This window comes from Cibotium barometz, chromosome 30 (assembly GCF_041138505.1).
Source record: "Cibotium barometz isolate CiBa-2024 chromosome 30, ASM4113850v1, whole genome shotgun sequence".
NCBI lineage: Eukaryota > Viridiplantae > Streptophyta > Polypodiopsida > Cyatheales > Cibotiaceae > Cibotium > Cibotium barometz.
Genome location: NC_141075.1, coordinates 31,210,276 through 31,237,719, shown reverse-complemented (window position 1 = coordinate 31,237,719; position 27,444 = coordinate 31,210,276). Strand labels below are relative to the sequence as shown.

At 45.2% G+C, this 27,444-nt stretch overlaps 1 protein-coding gene across 2 annotated transcripts in view; it reads left to right on the top strand.

Annotated features, from left to right (window-relative positions):
• The first annotated feature begins 7,917 nt into the window (after positions 1–7,917).
• Positions 7,918–27,444, top strand: part of LOC147621384 (putative dolichyl pyrophosphate Man9GlcNAc2 alpha-1,3-glucosyltransferase) — a 42,630-nt gene continuing 23,103 nt past the window's right edge. For both annotated transcript variants that reach the window (XM_086824134.1, XM_086824133.1), the window contains exons 1-2: positions 7,918–8,075; positions 8,185–8,425. In XM_086824134.1, the coding sequence (XP_086680260.1) occupies positions 7,940–8,075; positions 8,185–8,425 (377 nt within the window). In that variant the 5' untranslated portion in view covers positions 7,918–7,939. The remainder of the gene's footprint in view (positions 8,076–8,184; positions 8,426–27,444) is intronic.

Here is a 27,444-nt window from a genome sequence, read left to right as displayed (position 1 = left end):
GACACGCGAAGTCGTTGCTGCTGAAGATATTCTAACATCTTTTGGTTGCGACAATTCCAGCATATTATCTTCATATTCAATTGCCAGTTTGCAACATGCATCTAGAGTGGCTGGTCGGGCTAGTACCAGATAATCGTGCATCTTGTGTGTTGGGTGTTGGACTCACACACTCACACACACAAACCTGCACATTAGGGTTAGGTGCAGGGTAGAGAAGCTCACACACAGAAATGAGAGAGAGAGAGAGAGAGCCAAAAGTGTGGTATCCACAAAATGCAAGTCAACCCTTGCATGTGTGCCACATCCATATAATATAGCAATACAAAATATATTATGTGTCCTTTCACACTTGATGTCCAAGGGGAAAAACCACATGGGAAAAAGTGCCCTTGGTTAAGCCCTGTTCACACATAGCACTACCATAAGTGAGCATATTCTCGAGGTAAAGCCTTTGTGAATAGATCTGCAACATTATCCTGTGTAGGGCAATAAGATAAACTGATCTCCCCCGCATGTAGCCTCTCTCTGACATAGTGATAATGAATCTCTATGTGCTTGGTACGTGCATGAAATACTGGATTTCGTGCCACGGCCATAGCACTCTGGCTATCAGTGAGAATGGTGGTGGGTGTCTGCTGACACTCACGAAGATCAGCCAATAGTCTCCTCAACCATACACAATCTACTGTAGCTGTAAAGACTGCCCTGTACTCAGCCTCACAAGTAGATGTAGCAACAGTGGGTTGCTTTTTACTCAACCAAGATATGCATGAATTGCCAAGAAAAAAACAATTCCCACTGGTGGATTGCCTGGTATCATAATCACTTGCCCAATCTGAATCACTGTATGCATAAAGCTGCAAGCTGCCCCCCTGGGCCCTGGGATAGAACAAACCAAGATCCAGGGTACCCTTAAGATAACGAAAAATGCGTTTGACTGCTTGCCAATGCTTTGTGCCTGGGCTGTGCATGAATTTGCTCAACAAAGACACTCCAAAAGATATGTCTGGCCTCGTGTTACACAAGTAGATGAGGCATCCCACTGCCTGGCTGTAAATGCCGGCCTCAAAAGGCTCTCCAATATCATGCATAGTAAGCCGTACACCTGGTTCTACCGGAGTAGAAATGGGCTTACATTCATCCATGTGAAACCTTTTTAGCAAACTTTTTATGTACTTAGTTTGCTGCATAACAATGCCATCATCTGTATGCATAAACTGTATGCCGAGATAGTAGTGTAAAGGCCCCAAATCTGACATATCAAATTCAGCTTTCAAATCAGCTTTGAAATCTGAAATTTGTGCTTTGCTTGTACCTGTAATGAGCATGTCATCTACATACAAGATGACTATGAGAATATCGGCATCGGTTTTCTTCACATACAATGTGCTTTCAGCTGGACTATTCTCATAACCTTGGCTGGTTAGATGAGCATGTATTTTATCATACCAAGCTCTTGGAGCTTGCTTTAACCCATACAATGCTTTGTGCAACCTGCATACTTTATGTTCCTCACCTGCACTTTCCATCCTTTATGGGCAGCCAATGCAATCACTGATCTTATTGTGGTCATTCTCGAAGTAGGAGCAAAAGTCTCTTCATAATCTATTCCCTTTTTCTGGGAGTAGCCTTTAGCCACAAGTCTTGCTTTGTACTTGTCAATAGTACCATCAGACTTTCTTTTGACTTTGTACACCCACTTTGTTCCAATTACATGCTTGCCTTTAGGCAATTCCACAAGATCCCATGTATTGTTCTTCATTATAGAAGAAATTTCAGCTTGCATAGCTTGCAACCAATGCTCATTCTCATGTGCTTCTTCATAAGAAGAAGGCTCTTCTAAATCAAAGAGACCACCCATTGCGAATGCAGACTCCCCACGATGGAACTAGCCCTTGTTCTACCTGTGAGTGGAGCTGCGAGTTTGCTTTCTTGCAAAGTTTTCAGCAACCATCTTGGCACTGACTTGGCTGTGTCTATGGCTGTTTGCTCTTCCCTGACAAGATCTTCCACTTCTTCCATAGAAGGGGGTTGAATAGCTGGCTGGTCCACATGTTCTACATGTGGATTTTCTTGTGTAGGGGCTGGCTGATCTGGATCCCCCCTAATTGCAATGGGTAAAAGTCCATCAAACATGTCCTGTATGCCTGTATCATTGCTTTTATACAAGCTGACCATGGGCTGTTCTGAATTTTCAGCAAATACCACATCTCTACTGACAAAAATCCTTCGTGTAGTTGGATTATAAAGACGGTATCCTTTGCTCTCATTGCTGTGGCCCACAAAAATGCATTTAATTGCTTTGTCATCAAGCTTTGTTCGGAGTTGTTCTGGCACATGTGCATATGCCAAACACCCAAATGTACGCATATAATCCACTGTTGGCTTTCGGCTATACCAAGCCTCAAATGGTGTTATGGTTTTCAAAGCTTTTGTTGGACACCTGTTCAACACATGAGCTGCACACATTATAGCTTCCATCCAAAATTTGTGAGGCAACTTTTGTGCTTTCACCATGCATCTTGCCATCTCCATTAGAGATCTATTTTTCCTTTTAGCTACACCATTCTGCTGCGGTGTGTAAGGCACAGTACATTGGTGTTTGATGCCCTTTTGAAGCATATAATCTTTGAATGCATTTGACATGTATTCTCCACCTCTATCTGAGTGGAGTGTTTGGACTTTACATGCACACATATTTTCAGCCATTGCTACAAAGTGTCGAAAGCATGTAAACACATCTGCTTTCGCTTTCAAAGGGTAAGCCCAAGCAAACTTGGAGTAGTCATCAATGAATGTGACAAAGTAAAGATGCCCCCCTATGGATGGTGTCCGCATTGGACCACATACATCGCTATGTATGAGCTGTAATTTACTTTCAGCTCTAACAGCTCCATCTTTGGGGAATGGTTTTCGTTGCATCTTTCCCAAAATACACCCCTCACATACATGTCTTGGTGGAGACTCAAGAGGCGGCATATTATCAACCATATGATGCTTTTGCAAAAGCATCAAACTCTGAAAATTTACATGCCCAAAACGAGCATGCCATAGCTCTGCATCATGCATAGCAGGAGTGTGGGCAGCCACTGTATTTGCATCATAAGTGCGCTTGTCATAGCTGTCCAGCTTATACAAGCCTTTGTATCGTGTTCCAGAAGTGACTATTTCATAACCCTTTGATGGGTCTTTTACCAAACACTTCCCATCTTCAAATTCAACCTTTAAACCTTGGTCGTTTATGGCTGAGACGGAGAGCAGATTTTTCTTTTTCCCTGGAACATACAATACATTTTTCATACATATATTGGCACCATTGGCTGCAATAAGTATGACATTACCAATTCCCTTTACTGGTTATGTGGTATGATCTGCACATGATATAGTGCGGCCTTTTGAAGCATAAACCAAGTGCTGAAATACATCTTTGCATGAAGTGATGTTGCTCGAAGCACCACTATCAAAATACCATGATGCATGCTGTCTGTCAGATGCAATGCAAGACATATCAGTGTCTGAAGCACTTGGTGTGTCACTAGTGCATGTGACCAAAAAAGTGTACTCTTCCTGGATTACATTAGCTGATTGCTGTGCTTTGTCATCAGATTAGTCTGCTATCGCATTGCCTGCTTCTTTCCTTTTCTCTTTTGCAATCCGCTTTCTACATTCACTGATGTAGTGTCCAGGCTTATGGCAGTAGTGACATTTGCCCTTCTTTTTGGGCTTGTTTGCATCCCCTTTGTTAGAATTTTCACCACTAGAAGAGGGCTGTCCATGACCAGCCTTGCTAGACTGTTGTCCCCCATGTCTAAAGCTCTTTGCTTTACCCTTATCCTTGGCTGTAAATGCCTTTTCTCCACCACGGTTGCTCGATAAGTTTGCTCTTGTTTGCTCTTCTTGCAAGAGTAAACCCACGAGCTCTTCAAAAGTGACGGGATCACAAACCAAGCACCAATGTGCACTGCCAGGCAACCAAATGTCCTGTGCAAATGTATGCCTGCAAACCAAAGCAAGTGTAAATTGTCCAATTACACACAATGTGTTTACATACGCGACAAATCGCAGCTGTAATGCCCAATTACATGCTCCAATCAAAAAATCCCCAATTTTTATGCACTCCAATCGCTTCAATGTGTATCTAATTGGCCAATTTTCACAAAAGCCCCAAATTTCTGCAAGTGAAAGAGTCTCAATTTGTTGATTTTGACCTCAATTTTGAAAACCCCCAAATTTCTGCAAGTGAAAGAGGCTCAATTTGCTGATTTTGACCTCAATTTCAAAAACCCCCAAATTGCAGTCAAAGCAACATGCCCAATTTTATCAATTTGTCCCGAAATTGAGAAATCCCCCAATTTGCCTGAATCCTGTACTATCTGCAAACTTTCAAATCTTCCTTTGTTTTCTTTGTTTATTTTTTCTGTTTGCTGAAACAAAGGTACCTGGGCAGCAATGATGCACAGCCAGGGAAGTTGAAGTACGGAAGCACAGTCGCGAAGACCTGGGCGTGGCGGGTATTTGTAGCCGGATGGAGACATGAAGAGAGTGTCGAGGAGCTGTCGGCAGGTAGACTCTTTTGTCGACGGGCAGCAGCCAGGTGGAAGCGAAGGTGAAGCGCGTAGAGGCAAATGGCAGGCGTTGACGGACAGGCGGCCGTGTCGGATGCCGGTGGCCCCCTGCGTAGCAGAAGCGCTGGCGCGAACAGAGTCGACGATGCGCTGGCGGCGAACACAAGCGAAGGACCATTCAGGCGCTAGGCGCTGGTGCCGGGCAGGAGCAGTGACGCGAACAGCATACGGAGGCGTAGGAGTTGGGCAGGCGAAGGTGGGCGGTCAGAGCTAGGTGAGCACGGCTGTGGCTGCAGGTAAGTCGGAACGGGCGGGAGCCGTCGCCTGGGCACGAGTCACTGGCGGGTGCGTGGAGCGGAGAAGCGACGCCTGACGGGTCGACGGTGACGCACGGCAGGCGACGGCCGGAAGTGATGCTGGGAGTTGAAACGGACGGAGCTGACGGGAACGGAACAGCGTCGGGGACCGTGGACGGAGTAGCTGTCGGATGAATGGAGCCACGTAGCGTGGCTGTGGGCAGTAAAGCCGCTGGGAAGGGCGGTGCTGCCCGCGAGCTGGGCGGTGGTGGTGGGCTCCCCACTAGTGCCGCCCGATTCCGGTGGCCGGACGGAGGAGCGCCGACACAAGCAGGCAATCCGGCGACGGAAAAACGCAGGCGACGGACGGAACGTCAGATCTCGACGGAATTTCGTAGGATTTCTTCCAGCTGCAGATTTCCAGGGCCAGCTCCCAGCTCTGATACCAAATGTTGGGTGTTGGACTCACACACTCACACACACAAACCTGCACATTAGGGTTAGGTGCAGGGTAGAGAAGCTCACACACAGAAATGAGAGAGAGAGAGAGAGAGCCAAAAGTGTGGTATCCACAAAATGCAAGTCAACCCTTGCATGTGTGCCACATCCATATAATATAGAAGTACAAAATATTATGTGTCCTTTCACACTTGATGTCCAAGGGGAAAAACCACATGGGAAAAAGTGCCCTTGGTTAAGCCCTGTTCACACATAGCACTACCATAAGTGAGCATATGCCTACATTGTGGTCTCTAACCTCTCTCCAGAAGAAGCAAGGCAATAACTGATCATCAGTTAACCTCTCCCGTAGTTTGCACCTTGAATTTAAGTGCTTAAGTCGAGACACATACTCTCTCATCAACTCGATTTTCTTTTGTTTGATATTGTGCAGCTGTGCCACAGGGCTCCAACGGTCACCACTTTTGGCAAAGCTGGGCACAAACACATTCTTGAGTCGTGTGAAGTTAACCTTATCCTCGGGTTTGAGGGTTTGGAACCACTGATGCGCTTTCCATTCCAAGGTCAGTGAGAAAGCATGAATCATTGCCCAATCACTGATAGGTCCGCAGGTTTCGCATGTGGATTCAAAAATCTCTACATGTTGGATAGGATCTCCGTCTCCAATGAATTTTTGGACGAGTTTGGAAATGATGTGTGGCTTCATCCGAGAGGGTCGAGATTATTGACTCAGGTTTGACTAAACTGATTCAGTTGTACTGACTCTTATTGACTCAGGTCTGACTAAACTGATTCAGTTGACTCAGTTGATTCAGATCTCCTTACCTCTGTGTCCTTTGACACTCACAGACCTTCAAACACTTCAAATCCTACAAAGATTGAACACTACAGTCTCTTACCTCACTTTAGTTGACCTTCAGCTATAATGACTGCCTAAGTTCTTTCTAGTTCAGCTAATTGATCTAACTCAGATCTTTCCACTTATGTATCCTCCAAGGCTTAAAAACCTTCCAAAATCTTAAATCTCATAAAGATTTAGCCTTATAACCCCTAAACCAATATCAACTATCTTCCAGCTGACTCTGTTAGATATCCTTCAGCCTACAAACTATTTGACTAACTTAGATTGACTACTGACTAGTAAACTAGACCCAAAAATAGCTTCCTCTTCCACACCCTTAGCTGACGGGTTCTGACACTCGCCTAACCCTGCCAAACACTGATGACTCTCAACTGATGCTATCTGACTCAAACCTGACTCAACATACTTCAGATCTTCACTCACAAGTGTTTTTACAGTCTTACTGAGATTATTATAGTCTTACTGAGTTTTGAGAGTCTGTTTCAAATAGCAACATCTTATTGAAACCTACAAGGTTTAGCTCTAGGGGTGCTGCTCCTTAGAAATTGTATGTAGGTTTGCTAGTTACATAGCAATGAATACTTTGCTATCTTCGGCTCACTTGGTCTACTCTTACTGAGGGGATGTACACTCCCCTTTCACCTATTTGATCTGGTTCTGTTCAGGTCCTCCTTCTATATCTGTTAGCAGGATTTCAAGATTGATAGTGACATAGGCTAGCTCATAAAAAATTCATAAGATATTATTGAACTTGCTAAATGGAGGTTCTTTCAACATAAATTTAATGGTGAGTGTTGGATAAACACATAACAACTGGATGTATTAGTACATGCGGTGTTAAGTGCTACATGGACTTACATAATTTAGCTTGGTTAGGCTTTTTTGTTTTTAACTTGTGGAGATAGCGTGACATCTATAACATGTGGATAGGTCCACTGACACTTGTAATACACATTCAGGCTAGCAAATTGTTTTGTCTGTTTGTATGGATGTAGGTAATAGGACCTACCTTCTCTTCTTCTGCGGTTAATTTCAAACAAGCTTCCCTTGCTATTTTAATTTTATTTCCACTAGATGCAACTTGTCATCATTGACCCTAAAGTGTACATGACTCATAATTGAACTTGTTTCATGTATAACATTTCTTTGAATCAAGATGGTATGGCTTCATGAATAGTTTTGTCTATTCATCTGTGGCTATTGTATATGTTTTAAACTAGCAACACACACACATGCACATAGATGTGATCTTTAAACTAGCAACACACATGCACATAGAGGTAATCTTCCTCCCCTCTTTGGTGTACAACAAAGCTCTGGGAAGAAGCATGCAAGAGGCGTGATCTTCCTATCTAGAGGAAAGTGTTTGAGGGCATGCATCACATCTCTCTTTATAGGTGGCAGAGGAGGGCACGAGGCAGCCATCATACATTGAAGGGGCTATAAGAGGGGCTCTAGCTAGGGGGTACCTTTCTGTTAATTAATGTTCGCGTAAAAGATGGACATTAATTAATAGCAACATATTAAAACCATCGAAATAGGCAACCAAAATCTTTTTTTTTTGAGTTTATATTAATTAATCAGCAAAGAGTTAAAAGGTTTTGGTGGGTTTATATGTTTTTAATGCCTATATTTAGTAGTGAATCTGGATGAATCCTCCTTATTTGACATGTTTGACACTTGTTAATAGAAATAATGCATATTCATTAACATTTTAAAGTTTTTTTCTTAATATTTCTTTGAATTAGGCAGACCTAATGAACGAGTTCTGTAGCTTGCCTAGCTCAGTGCGTACAACTACTATGGACTCTAAACTTAGGCATGGGAGCCTCGCTGCAATTGCCTTGTTTGCGTTCTGGATCCGGATACTTGTTTCTCTGCATTCTTACTCAGGTGGGGGTGCTTATATGAAGCCTTTTTCATAGCTTTTTGGATGTGTTTGAATAAGGATTTCACTCTCTAAATGTGTTCAAGGTTTTAAAATCCCTTCCATGTTGTGAAGGTGCTGGCATGCCCCCCCGTTTTGGAGACTATGAAGCGCAGCGGCATTGGATGGAGATCACGCTTCACACACCAGTGAAGGAATGGTATGTGAATACCACTCACAATGACTTGCAGTATTGGGGGCTGGACTATCCACCCCTTACTGCTTACCAGAGTCTGCTTCATGGTCTCGCATTGAACACTTTCGAGCGAGAGTCTGTGGCTCTGCATACATCTCGTGGCTACGAGACTCCGAGCAGGTATTTCCTTCTCATGACGCCTCTCTTTATTTCTTTGAGAGAACTCGCCATTTATGCTTGCATCTCTAAGAGTGATTATGCATCCTGAATTAGAAATTGCAATTAGAATTTCCCTCACGGGGTTATAAAACAACAAGACACCGGGTGAAATGCAATTTGTACATGACATAATGAGAGTGCGCGTTTCTAGTTTCTCAAGGGTGCTCAATGCACTGAAGATTTAAAAATGAAATAATTGATCCAATTTCCACACTTCATGCCAGAAAGAAAATGGATTGGTGAGCTAGTAATCTTAACAGCATTCTGATGTTCAAGACCTTGACCATTCCATAGATTTTGGATGTCATAGTGATTATCCATAGTAAGTTTCAATCTAGTCAAAGTACGAGCTAAGGAACTTATGTGAATGCTGTGGTAAGAAATCAAAATTTGAGGTTAAACTTAGGAGTGGCAAAGAGAAGATTGTTGGTCATATTCCGTTGGAGCCTGATCAAGAGCTAGCTCCCACGTGCGCCTTGAGCAACCACCCCCCACCCCCTGGTTCTGCCTCTCTTCCCCTCGCTGTGCCCCCCTCTGGTGGTGGCAGACCTCCCTGCCTCCCTCCCTTCTATGGGCAGCTCTCCCTTATTCTTTCCCCCACCCCCCCTCCCCCCTCTCCTTTTTGCCCAGCCTTCCTCTGTGCAGCCTCCAGGCTCTCTGGGCCCCCTTCTCAAGCTTTCCCCTTGCCCTCCTTCTGCCCCTTCCCTCTTTCGCGTAGCCCCTTTTTGTCACATGCACTCTGCACTGTAGTGCATGTGACAAGCTGGCTCATCGTCAGCAGTGCGACATTTGTACAGTATTAGTTCCATTCAGGATTATATTTGTCGTACGTCGTGACCCCATTGTATATCCTCAGTCCAGGATAAGTCAGGCATGAGCTACGTAGGTCATTCTCAACCATAGTCAGTCAGTCTAAGTCCCTTAACCCACTTAAAGAGACGCATTCATGTATATACAGTCAATAGAAACCTTAGGGTTTGCATCAAAAAGCATCTTGCATATTGCACATCATTCATGCATAGCATCTAGACCATTGGAGGAACCTCAGATAGCATCTAGGAATTATCCAGGATTTATCTAGGATTTTTTGGGTATTTTTCCCATCATTTTCAGCATTTATGTATCATCATTAAGCATTTAATGTTTATATAGCAGTCGGCCAACATCTAGTGCCAACCGACTAGCAACATCACTAGTATAAATAGAGGCTTTGCATAATCATCTATTCATTCATCATATTCAGCAAGAGAGCCATCAAGCGCTTACCATCCTCAGCCCCAGGAGCATAGGCGATTGTAGTTTCAGCCCTCTCTCTTCAGCGTTTCTCCCCTACAGCCCTAGGCGCCTCAAACGCATGAGCATTCAGCCATCTACATGAGTAAAACGCAGCAATTCAGCATTCAGCCTCAGTCCATCTTGCGTTTTTTGCATCCATGCAGTTTTCAGCATTCATTCATTCATCGTTTTGCTCCAGCCACTTGGTGAAGGTAAAACGCAGCATTCTCATTCATTTACAGCATTCATATACAGTCTAGAACAGTCCCAAACAGCTCCTCTCTAAGCCCTAGCTTTGCATCCCTCCCTCATACCATTGGGAAGAGTGCATAGGCTCGAGGTTGGACATCTTTGGTGCTTCTACAGCAATGCATAGTTCAGCCCAACTTTTGGTCTTCAGAGGTCTTACGTTTGGCTTATCGTTAGTCACACCGTCAATCTCTTTAAAGATAATAAAGCAAATACTATCTCGGTAACGGGATAGGGGGTCCTTCAGTGGGTAATTCGGGACTCCATACGGTGTACAGTTCTCATCTCTCTCTCTCACATCTCTCTAAAGTTTGAAGTATTAAAGTGGATTGCTAAACTATCCTTGCATGGTCAGATTGCGTTCCGGCACGACCACCGACTTCAGCATCATGTCTACATAGGAGAGTACTCATCAGCCGGAAGGCGTCTCGCCCGAAGGAGACCTTGCTCTTCCGTCTACCACAGACACCATAGCTCTTCTTAGAGCTCAGAACCAACTGCTCATGGAGTGTCTCTAACTCTTGGAGGCAGCAATAGCACGTCCTCCGCCCCTAGCAGCACCTGACTACATCTCCCTCTTCTTTCAGATGGAACAACAAAGGAGAGAGGATGAGGCCCGAAGGAGAGAAGAAAAAGCAGAAGCAGAAGCTAGAAAGCAACAAGAAAGAGCAGAAAGATGGGACTATGAGGAAGCCCAACGCAGGATTCACGAAGACCGGCGTCAGGTTGAACTCGCCGCTTGGGAGCACCAACGAGAGCTCGATCGAGAACGTATGTTACTCGAGTACCAAAGGGAAAAGGAGGCCATTCATCTTAGATACCACCACCTCTCTTCAGCATCCCCAGTCTTAGGTGCCACCAGCCAGCAGTCCGTAGCATCAACTACCGTCATTCAAAGTCAACCTAATTTTAGTAAGTATGATGGTAAGTGTGATCATTTAGCAGTAAATTAATTTATTCATCAATTTACTGCTCATTTTCCATAAGCTAGATTCTCAGGATAGAGTCCACGTAGCGGCTCTCCATCTCACTGGTGAGGCAGTCACTTGGTGGCAGCATTGGTCTAATCTCTATACAGACCAGACCACAGGTGTCACAGCTTTCAGTTGGGATACCTTTGTCCATGACTTGAAGACCAGCTTCCTCCCGTCCTAGTACATGACCGGTCTGGCAGATGAGTTCTATGGACTCAGACAGAACGGATCCCCAGTGCTTCAGTTTTCCGGCAAGGTTATCACTTTAGCACAACAGTTAGGGCTATTTGCACAGGCCAAGTTGGAGCAATTCATTCGTGGATTGGATCCTAACATTCGGTTCACAGTTCGTAACTTTGAACCCAGCACATATGACCCGGCTTTGACTCTCGCTAAGAAATGAAGAAATGAAGATGAACGGAGGCAAGCCCAAGCAATCATCACAGTCCAATACCAAACCCCAACAGGGGAAGGGTAATTCGTCTCTTAAAGACACTAAGACAGACAATAGTCCTAGCTCTAGTTTAGGGGGTAAGGAATCCAAGCCTAAGAAAACTCTTGAGGAAAAAGCTGAATCAGGCATTACTGGAGGCGATCTTCCTCTAGAGGAGCAAAGACAGTATCAGTCAGAAAAGCGATGTTTTTTCTGTCATACCATTGAGCATGGTAAGAAGGATTGTCCAAAAAGGCAAGTGGAGCAAGCCTCCAAAGAGCCTTCTGCCACAGTTGCTGTAGTATTCCCCGCTCCTCCAGACCCGCTTGCTACCGCAAACGCAGTTTAGATCTTACCTTCTATGCATCCTATGCCATCCGTGGTACTTGATGCTAAGCAGGAGGGTAAGGCAACACCCACACAGAAAAGCCTGATCCGAGCTTATGACTCTGCCAAGGGCCGACAGTTCATAATCCTTTTTGACATGGGCCGTTCTGAGGACGCCATCTCTCCCCAGTTGGCTACCAACATGAGTTGTACCTTGGTTCCCTATCATTTGGAGGTAGACGGGTTTACACCTGGTCTCCGCACCCACTTCTCTCAACGGGCACAACAATTTTCTTTTCAGGTTCAAAAGGCCTCATTCCAACGAGATTTCAGTGTCTCTTCTCTTTTGGGATGTGACATGATCTTAGGAATCCAGTGGTTTCATCAGTATGAGCCTATTCCCAATTGGGGGCAGGGCACCTTTATCATCTCTAAAGGTTTTCTTGAGCCTGTCATGATTCGGGGGGATAGAAGCATTCTTGGCGTTCCTATGATTTCTCATCTCTAGGCCCGACGAGCTATGTGCAAGGGAGCAGAAGGAGCATTGATTTATGCTCAGACAGCTTCTATCTCATCAATAACCGCTGTCTCATCATCTTCAGTTCCTCAGTTGGCAGATCTCCTTTCTCATTCAGACATTTCTCAGGAGTCAGGATGATCTCCCACCCAGTATCCCACAGTTAGCAGAACCTCCTAGCAAGTTTCCCTCTTGTCTTTCCAAGACTTTCAAGGGCAAGTTAGAACAGCAGTCAGTTCTCAAACATTTGGAACCTGTTCCTTATGAACGCATTTTCACAGTCACCACAGACCACCAAGCACTTAAGTGGCTCCCGACGATGCCAAGTGTCCAATGGAGTGATCAGCATACTAGACATTGTCAGCTCTTCCACCAGGTTGGAGGAATGATCAAGTACATCCCTGGTCAGTATAACCCAGTAGTAGATGTTCTTAGTAGAAAGACCAACATCAAGACCAGTCAGGAGTCTACCATTCTCAACATCTCTGGAAAAGACTTAATTAGCATAGAAGATCAGTATGTCGATTCTGTAGAGTTTGGTACTCAACCCAGTTTGGCCCTCAATTTTGAGCCTGGCCATTATTCAGTTCTTAGACAAGCAAGTAAGTTTAGACGAGATATCCACTTCAATGACGGGGATAGGGTCTATTTGCGTATCATGAAACAAGGATTGAAACAAGTGGGCAAACGTTGTCCCAAGCTTTCATTCCGTAGTTTTGGCCCTTTTTCAATAGTTAAGAAGTTAAGTGATGTCTCCATGAAGTTAAAGTTGCCAACCAGTTGGAAAATGCATGATGTTTTTCATGTGTCTTGGCTAAAACCATATGTTGGACCAGAGGTGTTTGATGTTTCAGATGAACAGCAGTGAGACATGGTAGATGAAGTAGAAGTCATCAAGCCCGAGCAGATCCTTCTTCATCATTGGAAGCATGGTTCCGGTCGACGGATACGTCAGTTCTATACGAAGTTCTGAGATCGAGGCACCCACGAAGCCGTATGGCGAGACGAGGAGTTCTTTCAAGAGTACCCCCAGTTGTTGGTGGACTACTTGGAAGCCATGAACCTGCCGCCAAGTTAAGTAGGAGGGAATTTCACATGCACTCTGCATTGTAGTGCATGGTGACAAGCTGGCTCATCATTAGCAGTGCGACATTTGTACAGTATTAGTTCCATTCAGGATGATATTTGTCGTATGCCATGACCCCATTGTATATCCTCAGTCCAGGATAAGTCAAGCACGAGCTATGTAGGTCATTCTCAGCATAGTCAGTCAGTCAGTCTAAGTCCCTTAACCCACTTAAAGAGACACATTCATGCATATACAATCATTAGAAACCTTAGGGTTTGCATCAGAAAGCATCCTGCATATTGCATATCATTCATGCATAGCATCTAGACCATTGCAGGAACCTCAGATAGCATCTAGGAATTATCCAGGATTTATCTAGGATTTTTTGGGTATTTTTTCCATCATTTTCAGCATTTATGCATCATCTGTTGGTCATGTCCACTCCCGGCTAGTTCAGGTGTGAACCCAGCTTACTCACGGGCACTTTTTCCCTGTGACTGGACACAAGTTTTTTCCCCGTGTGAACACACTTATGTGTGTTGGGCACTTTGCCCTAGGCCTTTTAGTACTCACTTGTACTTTCATTTCATATCATTATTGAGTACATCTTTTCCAGCACTCACGTTTCTCTGTGCTTGAGGTTGTGTGTGTGTGTGTGTGTGTGTGTGCAGGCTAGCTTCCCTCCTACTCAACATTGGTATCAGAGCCTGGTTAGGGTTAGGGTTAGCATTAGGGTTTGCCCCTTGCTGTCTTTCAGAGCTTGAGCTTCAGCCTATTGCATTAGGGTTTGTAGCAGAATTTTTTTTGCTGTTTAGGGTTAGGGTTTTGCCCTCAGCCGCCCTGTAGTCACCCCGCCGCCGTACGGTCCTTGTACTTGCGTCGCCACCGTCGATTGTACTTGCGTCGCTGTCACTGTCGCCGCCCGATTGTACCGCCTCTGCCTAGCGCCGCCATGTACCTTGCGCCGTCGCCTTGCCCCAGATTTGACGCCATTGTCGCCCTTGTGCGCCGTCGCCCCTGCCTGCGCCGCCCCAGATCTGGCGCCCCCTGTCCAGATCTGACGTCGTCGTGTGCTGCCGCTGTCGTGTGCGCCCATACCTGCCTCGACGCCATCCTCGCCGCCTGCGCATATTGCCTTGAGCGCCGCCGTCTCTGCCGTCGCTCTCACGGGCAGCTGCCGCCTCCGCCGCCGTCTCCGACTTGTACCGTGCCCTGTACAGCCTCCCTGTATCGTCGTATGATCGTACCTGCACTTGTACCATGCTACTGTACCTGCGTACTTGATGTGCACTGCTTAAAGCAACTTCAGATTCACCTTCAGATTTACCCAAAATTGGCAAGGTTTGAGGGATTTGCAATTTTCTGACTTGAAATTGCACATTTTACCTGTTAAAAATTGGGCCTTTTCACCATTGAGCCTGCAATTGCAACATTGGTACACATTGGCATTGATTTCAGCAGATTCGGTGCATAATTGCACTAGAAATTTGGGGATTTTTAAAAATGGACTCGATTTTGCAGAAATTGACCTGATTTTGCAGAAATTGGTACTATTTTGCAAAAATTGGCACTATTTGCAAGCAATTTTGGGTATTACAGGCACATTTGGTTAGCATTGGGGCATTTGCACATTTGGTTAGCATTGGGGCATTTCCCCTAATTTTTTGGGTATTACAGGCACATTTGGTTAGCATTGGGACATTTCCCCCAATTTTTTTGGATATTACAGGCACATTTGGTTGGCATTGGGACATTTCCCCCAATTTTTGGGCATTGCAGCATTTGGTACAGGTGACAAACGCATTAGCAGATTTACAGGTGCAGATCCGGTTCAGATTTGGTCTAATTGGTTGCCAAAAAATTAGGGCTTTTCTACATTGAGCCCATGTTTGGAGCATTCGACCAATTTACATTTGATCTGCCAGGATTTGAGCAGTTTCAGCTCTTACAGGTGTCAGCTGATTGTGTTTTTCACGGCACATGTATACATTTGTTGTTTGCTGCAGTATATATTGCCATTGTGGACACTTTGACATATTTGCATCATCGTGCAGTACACTTGCAGTTTTGGGACATGCATATGTATTTCTTGTGGTGAAGGAGTTCCCTTTCAGTCCATTGGTTATCATGCTATTTATCTCCCGCATTCTTATGGTTTTGCTGGACATTGCATACTCGTGTGGTGACTTGTGAGAGATTTGTTGTCCTATCATGGCCAACAGTAATAATGACCTCTTTGGAATGCTATCTCAAGAGGACAAGCTCAATGGGGACAACTACCCTATGTGGGCTTATATGATGTGTCATGTTTTGGTTGCCAAAAATGTATGGTTGTATGTGGATGGCACTGAGAAGCGTCCTCTTGCACCTGCTCCAGCGGAAGGTGAAGTGATTCCCGCTCATCCTCCTGCAGGTCCACCTCCTCGTCTTCCTCCTACTCAATAGCAGCGTACTTGGGATGCTAGGGATGCTCAGTCCCATGCATTGATTGCTCTCTCGTGCCGCAGGCATATCATTCCGCACATTCGTTCTTGCACCACTGCAAAGGGTGCTTGGGATACCTTGGCGGCGTTGTATTTAGGTCGCAGTGAGGCTTGTGTAGCTTACCTTCGGGGCAAGCTTGAGACTGACCGCATGCTTGAAGGTGACTCTATCGATCAGTACCTTATGCATGTGAAGGACCTACGAGAGTAGCTCATTAACATTGATGAGGTCTTAACAGATAGCTATCTTGTTCAGACAGTTTTGCGCAACTTGCCTGACTCTTATCAGACATTCGGCACCACTTTGCAGTTGTTGGCTGGCAATGCACCTAATGCGGTCACTTTTGACAACCTTGTGACTCTCTTGCTCACTGAAGAGCAATCTCGTTCCAACAGGAACAACATGATGTCTGCTGAGTCAGCAATGGCTGTTCCTTTTCGTGGGAATAGATCTGGGCCTAAACCTAGCCCATTGAATCCTCCCAAGACAGAGGACAAGCCTGAAAAGAAAAAGCGCTGCAACTATTGCAGGAAAACAGGGCACACCATAGAGGAATGCAGGAAGCGTATTGAGAAGCTGGCATCTTCTTCCACAGGTGCAGATCAGGCCAATTTGGCTAAACATGTGTCAGCCTTGACACTTACATCCTCATTGCCTGCAGAGATGTCTTTTGATGCCATTGCTTTTGATGACTATGCTTTATAGTCTGTACTCCATGGTATGCATGTCTGGCAGATGCATTTGAGGGGGGGATTCTACTTGCCCACATGCAGTTGGTGATGATGCTTCATGGTCACTTATGCTTGTTGATCCTTATGTTGGTCTATGCTAGACGCTTTCTCTTATGAGATGTCTACTGGAGATGCTGTTTTCCCTTGCAGCGGGATTGTTTCTACAGTGTTGACATTGTCACTTTCTCACATGTGATGTTTACTGGTGTTGGGGTAAAGGCATTATGCCCACCCTTGTAGTGTGTACAAGCCCATAAGTTTTATAGTACATAGTACACTTAGGACTTTTAATGTACTAAGTGCACTATGTGTACTAGAGCAAATATACATGTGTGATAGGGGAGTCACACACTCATACAATGAGTTGACTTAACCCCACATATGTCTCTCTCTCTCTCTCCCTTCTTCTCTGTGTATGTCTCCCACATGAAACCTGTCTCCCACATGAAACCCTAATTCTTCTCCCTTCAACTGGTATCAGAGCTTGGAAATCACTGTTCACTGAGACTAGTGCTACTGTTGATTCAGCAGGCCTGTGACTACTTCTGATTTGATGACGTGCTGCTACGCTTCCTTGGGCACTGTCTCCAACGAATCCATTGGAGATGCTGCTACTCTGCCATGAGGGTAGCAAGCCTTCGCCTACCTGCTTAAGGCCAATCTCCGTCTCCTTCTGCAACAGCAGCCAACTAAGCCACAGTAAGGCTGGCAACTACAGAGCACAGCTTCGGTGCAAGTGCAGAGGGTTAACTCGGTAGAGGCAAGCGGAGGATGAGCACTAAGCCTATAGGAGAAGGAGGATTGGCGGCGACCACTGCCGCTGCCTGTCGCTGCACAGTGGGCCGGACAACCTGGAAAGCTGCTGGATAAACAAGTGGTAGCGGGCGGCAGCAAGAAGCCGGCGAGCGAGGAGGAAGGGCAGCGGCACTCGGGCGCCGTGCGGGAGAAACGAGGCTCGCATCGTCCAAATGGCGTCCGCCTTGCCTGTGATCACGCGCGACTGCTTCAATGCCTCCAACTTTGCCTTGCGAGCATAGGAGGCGTAGGCGTTTAGCAGCGCCGTCTGGCCCACGCCTTCGACCAGCCCAAGCTTGACTGTGAATTGGCATCTCGACCACCTCTCTGAACAACCGCTGCAAACAGGGGTCCTCTTTGCGAGCAACAGCATTAGCTCGTTCACGAGTCATCAAATTTGACGCCCCCCCCTTTTCTGCAATAGAAATCAGAAAATTGCCTGAGGTATTTGCTTCAATTTTGGAATTTGCATGTCCAATCATCAATTGAGCAGGTACAATCATCAATTGAGCAGGTACAGGTCCAAATTGCTCAATTTTTGAGCAAAATTGGCAACAATTAGGTGACATTGGTCACATTCCGCGTCAATTTGCAGGAAATTGGATGTCAAAATTTGGGGCTTTTGATGTAATTGTGCCATTGGGCATTCATACATGCTGTATGATGTGAGCAATCTCACATTCGGGCCAAAATTGCAGGAAATTGGAGTGCAGATCAAAGGGCTTTTGTGCCGATTGGGTTGATTTGCATGCAGGCACTGGCATTTGATGCTTTGGGCAATGTGTTGATGCCTGTCAAGCACTCAATGTGCCTGTAAATCAAGGGGTTTTTATGTATTGGATGTATATGTGGCCAGGGGGAAGCATTGTGAAGACTCTGGATGCCTTCATGTGCGTTAATGTACCATGTAGGATCAGAAATTGATCTTGAATCAAGGGGCTTTTCAAGATTTTATGCTTGTTGAGCTTTGCAAAGCAGCAGGGAAGACTTTTATGCCTTGAATTCTCAGAAATCCACTTGCAGTCAAGGGGCTTTTGCTCAATTTCTGTCCGGGACTGTTGTATGCAGTGATGAGGACAGTCAAGGTCTGATTTTCACTCATTTGGACAGCCAAGAGAGCATTTATTGCTGCTGTACTTGCTGGTACAGATTTGGTACAACTTTGTACAAGTTTTGGCATGGCTGTACATTGATTTGAGTGAGGAAAAGGCTCATTTTCAGTTGCTTTACTTGCCGGTACAAATTTGGTACATCATTGGTGAGCACTTAGTACTGTTGTACAGCACTTTGGAAGGGGAACAGAGCACATCTAAGGTGCTGTCCTAAATCTGCAGCAACCAGACTTTGGTGATTTTATCACATACAGTGGGAGTAGAGTTGCATTTGTGCTTCCGCAGTGGGAGATAAACTTTGGGAGAACAACTGTGAGTACTTTGTGTGCTTTGGTGCAGTGTTTGCACATCTTGCAGGGAGTCAGGCATTGACTATGGCAACCACAGGTGAGAGCTCTTCATTGCTTCACATCAAGAAGCTTGAAGGCTCACATAATTATGACATTTGGCAAACCCAGTGCTATAATGTGTTGCTCCAGAAGAAGCAGCACAAGCCCATCAAAGAAAGGGGTGTAATGCCCGCTTCTCTTACTGCTGAAGAATGGGAAGATATGGATGAGCTAGCAAGATCCACTATCATGTTGTCTGTGTCAGGCACTTTACTTTTCAGCATACGTGAAGAGAAGATAGCTTGGGGAATGTGGCAAAGATTGCAGGACTTATATGCCCAGCAAAGTGCCTCAAGCAAAGTGTATTGGTTGAAGAAACTCATAGGTCTTCAAATGAAGGAAGGGGCGTCTATGACAGCCCATCTAAATGAGTTTAATGGTATTGTCAGCCAGGTCATCAATCAAAAGTTGGCAATGGACGATGAGTTCAAAGCCACCTTTCTCTTATGCACTTTGCCAGAGAGTTGGGACACATTCAGGACAGCCACTAGCAATTCAAATGCTATGCTGTCATATGCAGATGTTGAGGGTGCTCTCCTTCAAGAGGAGATGAACAGGAAGAACAACTCTGTTGGAAAGTCCAATGCAATGAATGCACGTGGGAGATCCCAGCAAAGGGGTAAAAGCCAAGAACGGGAAAGGAGCAAGTCCCGCTCCAAAAAGGACTTGGAATGCCATTATTGTGGCAAGAAGGGACATATCAAAAAGCAATGCTACAAATGGAAGAATGATCAAAAGGAAAAGGGCAAAGGAAAAGACAAAGACAAAGATGAATCCAAAGATGCAAAGCCAAAGGGCAAAAGTGGAGTCAAGATTGAAGAAGTCAATGTGTCACATGCAGGTGACAGTGAGGATGAAGTCCTATTCACGTCTTCACTTGATGCCCATTCACTTCTTGCAGGAGATGGTCATGGTATGCACTCATGGATCATTGATTCAGGTGCCTCCTTTCATGTCACAGGTTGCAGAGACTTGTTTGTCAGGTATACTGCTGGCAATGAAGGAGTAGTTTATTTGGGTGACAACCATGCATGCAAGATTCTTGGCACAGGTGATGTGAGGCTTGTGTTTTCAGATGGCTCACAGCTTATGCTCCATGATGTCAGGCATGTGCCTGAGATCAAGAAGAACCTGCTTTCTACTGGACAGCTTGATGATGCTGATTATGTTACCACATTTGGTCGTGGAAAGTGGAAGATTAGTAAGGGCTCGCTGGTTGTTGCCAGAGGCTCTAAGGTGGACACTCTTTACTTCATGCATGCTGGTGTTTGTCACCATGCTAATGTAAATGCAACCGAGCTGCCGTAAATCTCTATGTGGCATAGCCGGTTGGGACACATGAGTGTCAAAGGAATGGAGCAATTGTCTCGTTTTGGTTACTTGCCTTCTCTAAAGTTCTCAAGTTTTCAGTTTTGTGAGCATTGTATATATGGCAGGCAACTCCAGTCTCCCCACAAGAAAGCTCTTGGACAGAAAGATGCTCAGTTAGAGCTTGTGCATACAAATGTATGTGAGATGCCTCAGCTTTCTTTGGGAGGGGCAAAATATTGTGTGTCTTTTATTGATGATGCCACACGCAAGGTGTGGGTTTATCCTCTTCGTTTGAAGAGTGATACATTCTCAGTGTTTGAGAAGTTTGTTGCTCATGTTGAGAATCAAACTGGTAAAACATTGGAGGCTTTGCGTTCCGACAATGGTGGAGAGTATATGTCCAAACAGTTTCAGGACTTTTGTGATGCTAAAGGCATCAAGAGGGAGCTCTCTACTCCTTATGATCCTCCACAAAACGGGACAACAGAGAGGATGAACAGGACCATTCAGGAGAAGGTCCGTTCTATGTTGTCACATGCTGCGTTACCTCATGGTTTTTGGGCTGAAGCTGTTATGACAGCTGTTCATCTTGTAAATAGGTCACCTAACACGAGGCTTGGTGGGAAAGTGCCAGAGGAAGTATGGACAGGGAAGCCTCCGTCCTACAAGCACTTGAGAGTGTTTGGTTGCGTTGCGTACGTGCACATACGCAGGGAAATGCGCACCAAACTTGATCCTAAGTCTCACAAATGCATATTCCTAGGATATGGTGACAGAGGTGAAATGGGGTATAGACTTTGGGATCCAGTGAATAGAAAGATTATACGCAGCAATGATGTCATTTTTTATGAAACATGCATGTATAAGGAGCCTGCAAGAAGGCAACAGGAGCCTGGAAGAGTCATCTTTGATGATGATGGACATCATGGACAACAACCAAGGGCTGTAAATCAGCCATTACAGCATCAAAACCAGCCCTTAAATGGTGCTGAAAATGGTCCAAATGGACAGCCAGAGATGGCAGAAGATATCCCTATGGATATTCCACAGTTAGAGGAGATACCGGGCATGATCTTTCAACCTTATGGCATGGAACAGGAGCCACCAATAGGTGATATGCAGGCTGGACAGCAACCTGCAAATGATGGTCATTGGGTACGGAGGTCCACAAGACCCTCCAGAGCCCCTGACAGGTTTGTTCCAGGGGTTGACTACTTGATGCTCACTGATTGTGGGGAGCCCTCTTGTTATAAGGAGGCTTTACAGAGGGCAGACAAGGCTCTTTGGGAGCGTGCTATGAAGTCAGAGATGGATTCTCTGCACAAAAATGGAACATGGAAGTTGGTGCATTTGCCTACAGGCAAGAAGGTTTTGCCATGCAAGTGGGTTTACAGGCTCAAAGTTGCACCTGATGCAAAGCCAAGATACAAAGCCAGGTTAGTGGCTAAGGGCTTCAAGCAAGAATATGGTGTGGACTTTGATGAGATCTTCTCTCCAGTGGTCAAAATGACCACACTTAGAGCTGTATTAGCTTTGGTTGCTCATGATGATCTGGATTTGATTCAGATGGATGTGAAGACTGCTTTTCTTCACGGTGATCTCCATGAGGAGATATATATGCAACAGCCAGAGGGTTATGCAGTGAATGGAAAGGAGAAGCTTGTATGCAAGCTGAAAAAGAGTCTTTATGGGCTCAAACAGGCACCAATGGTATCATAAATTTGATACATTCATGAAATCCCAGGATTTCAGGAGAAGTGACATAGATCACTGCTTTTACACCAAGAAAGCTTTGGATGGCAGTCTATTGATCCTCATCTTGTATGTTGATGATATGTTGATTGCAGGGAAATCTCGTAAGGAGATGGATGCCTTGAAGAAGAGGCTGCATCAAACCTTTGATATGAAGGATTGATGCAAATCACATTTTGGGTATGCGGATACTTCGGGACAGAAATCAGCATGTGTTGTATTTGTCTCAGAAGGAATACATTGGCAAAGTTTTGCAGAGGTTCAATATGGATGGGGGGAAGAAGACTAGTACTCCTTTGCCTCCATATGTGAAACTCAGTGCTATGGACAGCCCACAGTCGGATAGTGACAGGGCTGATATGGCCAAGATTCCGTATGCTTCAGCTTGTGGCAGTCTCATGTATGCCATGGTTGCTACTGGGCCGGACATTGCATTTGCAGTGGGAGTGGTTTCTAGATACATGGCCAAACCTGGCAAGAAGCATTGGGAAGCAGTGAAAGGTGTCATGAGATACCTGAAGGGCACACAGGATATGTGCATATGCTTTGGCAAACAGGATGAATTAGTGCATGGTTACACGGATTCGGATTATGCCGGTCATCCATATAACCGGAAGCCTACTACCGGTTATGTGTTTACATTCACAGGAGGTGCTGTGTCATGGATATCCAAGATGCAGAAGTGCACTGCCTTATCTACTACAGAGGCCGAGTATATTGCATCCACAGAGGCTTGCAAGGAGGCATTATGGCCATCTCGGTTAGTGGTTGATTTGGGTTATACAGGGGATATTCCATTGTTGCATTGTGACAGTCAGAGTGCCATCCAGTTGGCGAAGAACCCTGTCTTTCATGCAAAGACGAAGCATGTGGATGTGAAGTATCACTTCATCAGAGAGGTGATAGAGAACAAGCAGATTCAGCTTGTCAAGATTCATACGGATGACAACCCGGCTGATCTGTTGACAAAGAGTTTGCCTCCAGAGCGGTTTGCTCATTGCAAACACTTGATGGGCATTGGATGAGGCCAGTTTCAGCCTTGATATGGCCTTGTATATTATCATGTACATGCTGATTTTTCTTTTCCTTCATTTAAGGGCACTTTGCCTTTAAGTGGGAGGTTGTTGGGGTAAAGGCATTATGCCCACCCTTGTAGTGTGTACAAGCCCATAAGTTTTATAGTACATAGTACACTTCGTACTTTTAATGTACTAAGTGCACTATGTGTACTAGAGCAAATATACATGTGTGATAGGGGAGTCACACACTCATACAATGAGTTGACTTATCCCCACATATGTCTCTCTCTCTCTCTCTCTCCCTTCTTCTCTGTGTATGTCTCCCACATGAAACCCTAATTCTTCTCCCTTCAACTGGGAGTGCCTTTTACACACTTGGCCAGTGTTGGCTTGCTCTCATGGTTTTGACATGTCACATGTATATTATTCATTGTGGGATTATGCATCTTTTCACTTGCCATACATGCCACTGATCATGGCATCGCTGAGAGTTTACCTATCCTCTCATAGATGCTTGCCTCGAGCCCCCACTTTTTCTCCCCATTTTCAGCTTTTCCCATTGCTGAATTTTTACTTTTATCAGCCCTACCATGCTGATTTTTTCCTCATCGGATCCTCCATTGATGAGTTTCACTTTTGCAGCTTACATTGCATGTCTCACAGGCATGACTTCTGGATCCTGTTGCCTTTACACGTGTATATCTGCCACCTCTTCTTATGCTTATCACTGGTGCAGTTACAGAGCATTGATGTGGATTACATGCAGTTCAGCTTGGCATTTGGATGCTTGCCTTCAGGGGGGTATTATGCGATGCCTCTTGATTTGATGCAGTTGATGTTCACATGATCTTTGCCATGCATTTCTGGTGATGCATTTATGTACTACTGTGCTCTAGCATTAGCACTATGACATTGGCGATTCTCCTTTTTCCAGTCATATAGTGCTTGCTTTTTCCATTGGCACTGCAGTTCACTCTTACTGTGGAGCATAGTGCAGGGCAGCATTCACAGCTTTATCACCCTGTTGCTACCCGCTCACAACATTCACTTGAGGGGGGTTTGTTGGTCATGTCCACTCGCGGCTAGTTCAGGTGTGAACCCAGCTTACTCATGGGCACTTTTTCGCTGTGATTGGACATAGGTTTTTTCCCATGTGAACACACTTATGTGTGTTGGGCACTTTGCCCTAGGCCTTTAAGTACTCACTTGTACTTTCATTTCATATCATTATTGAGTACATCTTTTCCAGCACTCACGTTTCTCTGTGCTTGAGGTTGTGTGTGTGTGTGTGCAGCCTAGCTTCCCTCCTACCCAACATCATCATTAAGCATTTAATGTTTATATAGTAGTCGGCCAGCATCTAGTGCCAACTGACTAGCAACATCACTAGTATAAATAGAGGCTTTGCATAATCATCTATTCATAATCATCTATTCATTCATCATATTCAGCAAGAGAGCCATCAAGCGCTTACCATCCTCAGCCCCAGGAGCATAGGCGAATGCAGTTTCAGCCCCTCTCTTCAGCGTTTGTCTCCTACAGCCCTAGGCGCCTCAAACGCATGAGCATTCAGCCATCTACATCAGTAAAACGCAGCAGTTCAGCATTCAGCCTTCAGTCCATCTTGCGTTTTCTGCATCCATGCAGTTTTCAGCATTCATTCATTCATCGTTTTGCTCCATGTCACCAGCCTGGACATTTCCCAGTATGAAAGGGATCTGGTGGACTCCAGGATGTCTAAATATTTGGAAAGTAACAAGCTTTGGGAATGGGGGATTATCCTAGAATACAAAGGACTACACTCCTAAAATTTAGGAGAGTTGCTATTTTTGGCCCGACTCCGATGGAAATTCTGTTCGCGTCATTACATCTGGAATTGAGCAGATACCAAGAGTTGGCATAGTGCCTATGACAGAATGTCTACCAGTTGGGATATTTTTAGAGATAAAGTTTATGGAAGGACCCATCTCTTAGATTGGGACATGTGGCAAGAAAGTGGACCAAAGTGAGACAAGTGGCCTGACACTTGTTATAAAGTGGATCAAAGTGAGACAAGTGGCCTCACACTTGTTCCTTCAGCTATTGTGTGGCTCTCCACTTGTCATTGTAGCCTTCTCTTGCCATTTTGGGAGGCCCAAATCTATAAATTGGAGCCCTCTCTCTTCATTAATAGAGGCTCTCTTGCTGCACACTAGCCTCTACCACCGTTACAGGATGCCCTAATGATGGCAACTCTCTTTCTCTTTCTCTCTATCTGAAACCGGCCTCTGATAGAAAACCAGAGTGCAGTAGATTAGCAATCACCCGTCCACTTGTAGTCTAGATGTGAAACAAAGCAGATTGGAGCTAGAGTGCCCAAATCTGAAAACACAGCGACACCTGTTGGTCCCAAAGCTTGGCGCCCCTTGCGGTATTTCTTTATTCAATTATAATAAAATGAATGGCTGAGTACAACACAAAGATCAGCCAAGAGTTTACACCTGTATATCCAATCTGACGGCCCACAAATCCTTCTTAGCACAGAGGATCTATGCACACAGATCTGTGTCTCCAAATAACACACTGTGCCTCCCTCTGATCAGCCAAGATCACTAAGCAAGCCAGCCACATGGGCATACATCTGGCATAACACAAGTGCATGATACATCATCTCAGCTCAAACATACATGTGCTGTCCAAACTCTGTCTCAACCCTTGTCAATCTGCCATACCCCTCCTCTCACAAGGGGCCAGACAACTCATATCTGCAACAGACATCAAGCAGTAGAAAGAGAGATAGATGAACAGGAACGGAGCTTACCAAATTCAGCTCGTGAAACAGCACTGGAGGAAGCAACAGCACCAATCTGTACTTGCAGGCACTTGTATCCACAACCCTGCTTCACACATGTGCTTGTACTTGCCTGTACCCTCCTCTTGATGTTCACTCTTATACTGTCCTTGAAAAATACAGATCTGAAAATCAGCACTGTACCCGTCTGTACCACCTCGGGATACGTGCCAAGAGTTGTACTTGCACAAGCAGCCTGCTGTCCTGATTCTGGTCGCTTGAATCTGTGTAACCAGGCCTGTCCAGCAACTGTCTGCACCGCCTGCAGCAACTGTACTTACTGTACCTGGCTGTCCGTACACTGTACGACAGTCGTACAGTATGGTACTGCTGTTGTACCTGCTGGTACAGCCTGACCAGACCCTGTGCGCAGCAGAAATCCTTGCAGCAGCTCCTATGCGCAGCCAGCAACAACAGAAGAGAAAGAGGGTATTTGCAGCAGATCTGGCCGTACAGTGCTGTACGGCTGGTTTGCACTCAGAAAATCAGCAACAGCAGCACGGCTTCTCCAACAACCCTTCTCTTCTTCTTTTCCACGCTTGAGAACATGCGCTTGAGAACTCCTCCACGACTCCTTTCCCAAAAGCTAGAGAGAGGGGGAGGAGAGAGAAGCACTACTTCAAAAGTGGCTCCTCCCCAAAATAATCCCTAGGGCCCCAAACTTTAATAAGTCCCTAGGGCCACTAAGGCCTAGGGGCAAACTTTAATAAACATTAAAGTTTAATGTTTCTAGTTCCCCCCTTCACACCTAGGGATGTCCACACATCTTAAACTCTGTCCCATGTGAATCATAAAATATTCTGACTCTGCAACCCCCATGTCCACACTTGTACTGCTCCATTTTCACAGGGCCATGACATACCCCCGTCTTGAAAAATGGCAAGCGTCCTCGATTGCATTCTGGTGATGCATCAAAATATCCAAAGTGAAATATACAATATGGCAAGATCAGCGTCCCAATCTCTGTAAGCCATACACATGTATCAACATTCACTGCAAACCAATGGCATAGTAATAGTCCAAGTTGTATACCACTATGAACCATACATATCCACAAAAATCTCCATGTGACTAGTACACATATATCATAGAAGTCCCATATACAGATGTACTGTCAGCCTCAGTACCTTCGGGTGAGATAAAATCTGCACCAAGCGACCTCTAGATGTCATCTGAGCCTGTCTGTATCAAGGGAGTGGAGGTGCTACCCCCCTCTTGAGCATCAGGTAATGCTCCAGACCCATGCTCTGCTGAACCTGAATGAGCCACAATAAGAGTCGGCTCTAACTCAAAGGCATCGAGATAAAGCTGCAAAACCTGAGGTGAATCTGTTAAGTCACCTTCCTCCATCCACTTCGCATCCACCGGTGAATAGTTCTTGAACTTCACAAGATAGCGACGGGAAACTTTACCTCGTACCTTCCTTTCTTTATGTGCCAGTATCTGCTCTGGAATCAGAACCTCATCAAGTTCCTCAACTTCCGGCTGAGCCTCATCTGATACATCCTCAGGCACATCCCCACAGAAAGGTCTAAGAAGACTCACGTGAAAAGCATTGTGAATCCTCCAGTGATCTGGTAACTTCAAACGATAGGTTACCTCACCAATCTTTTCCAAAACCTGAAAAGGCCCATAATATTGCATGCTCAATTTAGGGAATAAGCGCTCTTTACCCTTCATCTTCTTGAGTCTAGCCTTTTCAAAGCGCAAAAG